The sequence below is a fragment of the Elephantulus edwardii genome, unplaced genomic scaffold (genome assembly GCF_000299155.1).
Source record: "Elephantulus edwardii isolate Elephantulus edwardi_28Jun2011 unplaced genomic scaffold, EleEdw1.0 scaffold00237, whole genome shotgun sequence".
Lineage (NCBI taxonomy): Eukaryota > Metazoa > Chordata > Mammalia > Macroscelidea > Macroscelididae > Elephantulus > Elephantulus edwardii.
In genome coordinates, this window is record NW_006399987.1 from 1344515 (window position 1) to 1349325 (window position 4811).

Genomic DNA, 4811 nt, shown 5'->3' on the forward strand with positions numbered 1-4811 from the left:
CTCCCCCCAGATAACCATGGATATGGTAGCTCAGGTCTCCAGTCACTGCTGTGATACCGGTTTCTTCTATTGCCACTGGTCCACCCTGTTTTGAGGCTACTGCGGACACTGCTCCACTCCCTTGTACAGATGCTGCCTGTCTCAGCTCTCATCTTTTGAGTGAACTCCACCTGCCACCACTCACACAGCTGCTGTCCATCTGCTGTGCCCTCTCCCACAGAGACTGTCCATGCCTCATGGTTCCAGTGCCTGCCTCACATATTTTAGGAGGGACACAATTCAATCTATATTATATTTATTAGTATGTTGTGTCTAAATATCTTTTCTCCTCTAATATTCTTCAGCTGACCCTCTTTAAAGAGGGTATGTATAAAATGAGGCACTGAAACTAGAGAAATTACTTCTATAAATGTTTTTATACAACTCCTAGGTGGTGGATATTTATACGAATTCTTTGCCTCTGGATTTCTAGAAGCAAAAATACTGTTGCTGTGCTGGCTGAATATTGTTACTTTTTTTAAAAAACATTGTTATTTTTTATAAACTTTTCCCCCTTTCCCTTAAGGTGCTCCTGCTACATGGAACCACAGAATATAACAAGTGTCCCTGACTTCATCCTCCTGGGCCTTTCAGATGATCCAGAACTTCAGACTCCCCTCTTCACAATGTTCTTCTCCATTTATCTGGTTGCTGTGTTGGGGAATCTGCTCATTATCCTGGCCATCAGCTCGGATAGCAACCTCCATACCCCTATGTACTTCTTCCTTTCCAATCTGTCCCTGGCTGACATTGGTTTCACCTCCACCACAGTCCCAAAGATGCTTAATGATATCCATACACACCACAAAATCATACCTTATGAAAGCTGCCTGATTCAACTGTCACTGGTAATTTTTTTTGCGTGTATGGACAGTCTGCTCCTCACTGCAATGGCCTATGATAGGTTTGTGGCCATCTGTCACCCCCTGCACTATCCAATCATTATGAATCCCCGATTCTGCGGTCTGCTGGTTTTAATATCTTTTATCACTAGCCTTTTGGATTCCCTGCTGCACTGCTTGGTGGTGTCACAACTTACCTTCTGCACAGATGTGGAAATCCCTAGTTTCTTCTGTGATGTTCCACAACTCCTCAGTCTCGCCTGTACAGTTACTTCAACCACTACGGTATTAGTCTATTTCATGATTGCTATCTTCGGTGGTGTTCCGGTCTCATTGATCCTTTTCTCTTATAAGCGAATCGTTTCCTCTATTCTGAAAGTTCCATCATCAGGTGGAAAGTATAAGGCTTTTTCCACCTGCGGCTCTCACCTGTCAGTTGTTTGCTTATTTTATGGAGCAGGTAATGGAGTGTACCTCAGCTCAATTTTTTCACCCTCTCTTAGGAGTGGTGCAGTGGCCTCAGTGGTGTATACTGTCATCACCCCCATGCTGAATCCTTTCATCTACAGCTTGAGAAACAGGGACATCAAGAAGGCCCTGCAGAAGATCCTTAGCAGAACAGTCTCTCTTTAACACGGGCACCTTCCCCCCGCCCCTGTAAATTAGAAGAGGCAGAAAAAAAACAAACACAGGGAGCTGAGAAACTTCTTTATTTGATCACATAATTTTTGTAGCTCATAGCTTTCATTTCTTTCGGAATAATAAGAGAATAATGTTTATTTGTCACTTTTTTTAATTGGGAGATGTTCTTGAATTCATTTGCCATATTGTCATGGACTGTGTGTTACTAGAAGCTCTACCACCAGTATTTCAAATACCAGCGGGGTCAACCATGGTGGACAGGTTTCAGTAGAGCCTCTAGACTAAGGCATAAGAAGTAAGACTGAGCCTTTCTACAAAGATGGCACCAAAAGCTAAGAAGGAGACCCCTGCCCCTCCCAAAACTGAAGCCAAAACAAAGGCATTAAAGGCCAAGAAGGCGTCCTGAAGGGCATCAACAGAAAAAAAAAAAGAAGAAGAAGAAGATCTGCACGTCACCCACCTTCCAGCGGCCTAAGATGCTGAGACTCCAAAGGAAGCCCAAATACCCCCGAAGAGCGCCCCCAGGAGAAACAAGCTTGACCACTATGCCATCATCAAATTTCCCCTGACCACTCAGTCAGCCATGAAGAAGATAGAAGATAACAACACACTTGTGTTCATTCTGGATGTCAAGGCCAACAAGCACCAAATCAAACAAGCTGTAAAGAAGCTCTATGACATTGATGTGGCCAAGGTCAACACTTTGATTAAGCCTGATGGAGAGAAGAAGGTCTATGTTCGACTTGTTCCTGATTATGAGGCTTTGGCTGTTGCCAACAAAATTGGGATCATCTAAACTGAGTCCAGCTGGCTAATTCTAAATACAATTTTTTTCCTAACCAAAAAAAAGTAAGACTGATTAGATACTTCTGAAATAATAGTCACTCCAAAACCCTATGAATATCATTGTTCATTAAAGGACGAGAAGACAAGTCCTTCAGGGTGGAAGTCACTTAAAATGAGACTGGAGAAGGACTGTCTTCTCAAATTAAGAGTCTGCCTTAATGATACAGACGGAGTAAATCTTCATCCGATGAAGGATCTTCACTTACTGATACAGAAGGCTCAAAATGTAGAGAAACAGCTGTAAACACCCATTAATAATTGTAACACTGTTGTAGTTACTGTTGGTTTTGTGTACTGTAGCCTCAGAAGTGACTCATAGCTGACGCTCCAACAGGTTTTCACAGGCAGTAAATCAATCACATTGGAAGAGTCTGTCCATCTCTCTTCTGCAGAGGAGCTGCCACATTCCAACTGCACGCTTTCAGGTTGGCAGTTAATCTCCTTACCACTAGGCCACCACAGCCATTTGGAACATGGAATGTATGAAGTATAAATATAACAAAGTGGAAGTTGTCAAAAATGAAATGGAACGCGTAAAGATCAACATCTTAAGCATCTTAGCCCATTGAGATGGGTTAGTTGCTGTTGGTCACTTTGAATTAAACAATCACACGAACTACTATGCTGAGAATGACAAGTTCAGAAGGAATGCTGCCGGATTCATTGTCAAGAGGAACACTTCAAGATTTATCCTGAAGTACCATGGACTGCCAAGAAAACAAACAGATTCATCGTAGAGAGGATTAAACCAGGCTGTTCCTTGGAGGCAAAGATTCTGGGGCTTCGTCTGACATGCTTTGGACATGTTGTAAGGAGAGACAGGTCTTTGGAGAGGGACATCATGCTGGGTAGAGTAGAGGGACAGGCAGGAGGGGAAGACCCTCTATGAGGAGGATTGATTCAGTGACTGGGGTAATCGGGATGGGTGTGTCAGAGGCAATGAGATTGGCACAGGATAGAACACGGTTTAGGGCTGTTGTACACAGGGTCGCTATGAGTCACAAACGACTCGACGGCACATAACAACAACAACAACACAATGCTGTGAATGATAGTTTACTATCCACATGCATACAAGGAAGACATGTTAATAAACTGTTATTCAAATACATACATCAATCACTAAAGCCAAAGATAAAGACATTTCTAATATCTACTAACTTTTTCAGCAATCAAGATGCATTAACAATAATTGGTTAGTGAAAAGCAACAAGGCCTGAGAAATTTATGGAATACTAATTAACATATTTTAGCAAACAGATGCTGCCCTGAATGTGCTCACTAAATTGGGCCAAGGAATATGGAGGACAGCTACCTGGCCAGCTGACTGGAAGAAATCATATTTATTCTCATTCCAAAAAAGGGTGATCTGTTAAAAGGGTGGTAATTATAAAACAATATCACTAATATCACACGCAAGCAAAATCTTGAAGATTATCCAAAATGACTGAAACATCAACAGAGAACAACCAGAAGTACAGGCTGAGTTTAGAAGAGGCCGTGGCACAGGGACATCAATGCCAATGTCAGACCTATCTTGGCTGAAAGCAGAAAGCACCGAAAGAATGTCTATGTGTGTTTCATTGACTATGCAAAAGGTTTTTTGGGGGTTTTTATGTTTGGTTTTTTTTTTTTTTGCAAAAGCTTTTGATTGTGTCGATCACAACAAACTGTGGCTAATCTTGAGAAGAATGGGAATCCCAGAATGCCTGATTGTGCTCATGCAAATCCTATACATGGACCAGGAGGCAGTTGTCAGAACAGAGCAATGAAACACTGCATGGTTAAAAATCAGGAATAGTGCATCAGGGATGTATCCTGTCTCCATACCTCTTCAATCTATATGCGTAACAGATCATTCGGGAGGGTGCTCTTTATGATGAAGAATGTACAGACACCAGAACTAGAGGAAGAATCATCAACAATTTATGTTATGCAGAAGACTCAACCTTACTCACTGAAACTGAGGAAGACCTGAAGTATCTGCTACAGAAAGTCATGGACTGCAGTCTTCAATATGGATTGAAGCTCAACAGTAAGAAAACAAAGATTCTTACCACTGTGCCAATTGGCAGCACCATTAAAGATGGAGATGAGATCAAGATTGTGAACAATTTCAGCTTGCTTGGGTCCTCAACACTCTTTAAACCAGCAGCCAGGAAATTTAAAAACAAATTGGATTAGGAAAGGCTGTTGTCAGGGACCTCGCCAGAGTGCTGAAGAGCAAAGAAGTCAATCTAGAGAATAAAATGCACCTGATACAGGCCATGGTCTTTGCAATTACTTGCTGTGCATCAGAGAGCTGGACAATAAATATGGATGACAGAAGAATTGATGGCTTTGAGTCGTGGTGCTGGAGAAGAGTATTAAACATACCATGGGCTGTCAAGGTAACAAACAGGTCTGTCCTGCAGAGGGTGAAACCAAGGTGTTTTCTGGAGG

At 42.1% G+C, this 4811-nt stretch overlaps 1 protein-coding gene across 1 annotated transcript; it reads left to right on the forward strand.

Annotated features, from left to right (window-relative positions):
• The first annotated feature begins 578 nt into the window (after positions 1–578).
• On the forward strand, positions 579–1514 carry LOC102850256 (olfactory receptor 7E24-like). The gene has a single exon (XM_006898828.1). The coding sequence runs from the start codon at positions 579–581 to the stop codon at positions 1512–1514; it is 936 nt and encodes a 311-aa protein (XP_006898890.1).
• Positions 1515–4811: the final 3297 nt, after the last annotated feature.

Coding starts and splice junctions, on each gene's coding strand:
- LOC102850256 (XM_006898828.1), top strand. CDS start 579: ATGGAACCACAGAATATAACAAGTGTCCCTGACTTCATCCTCCTGGGC.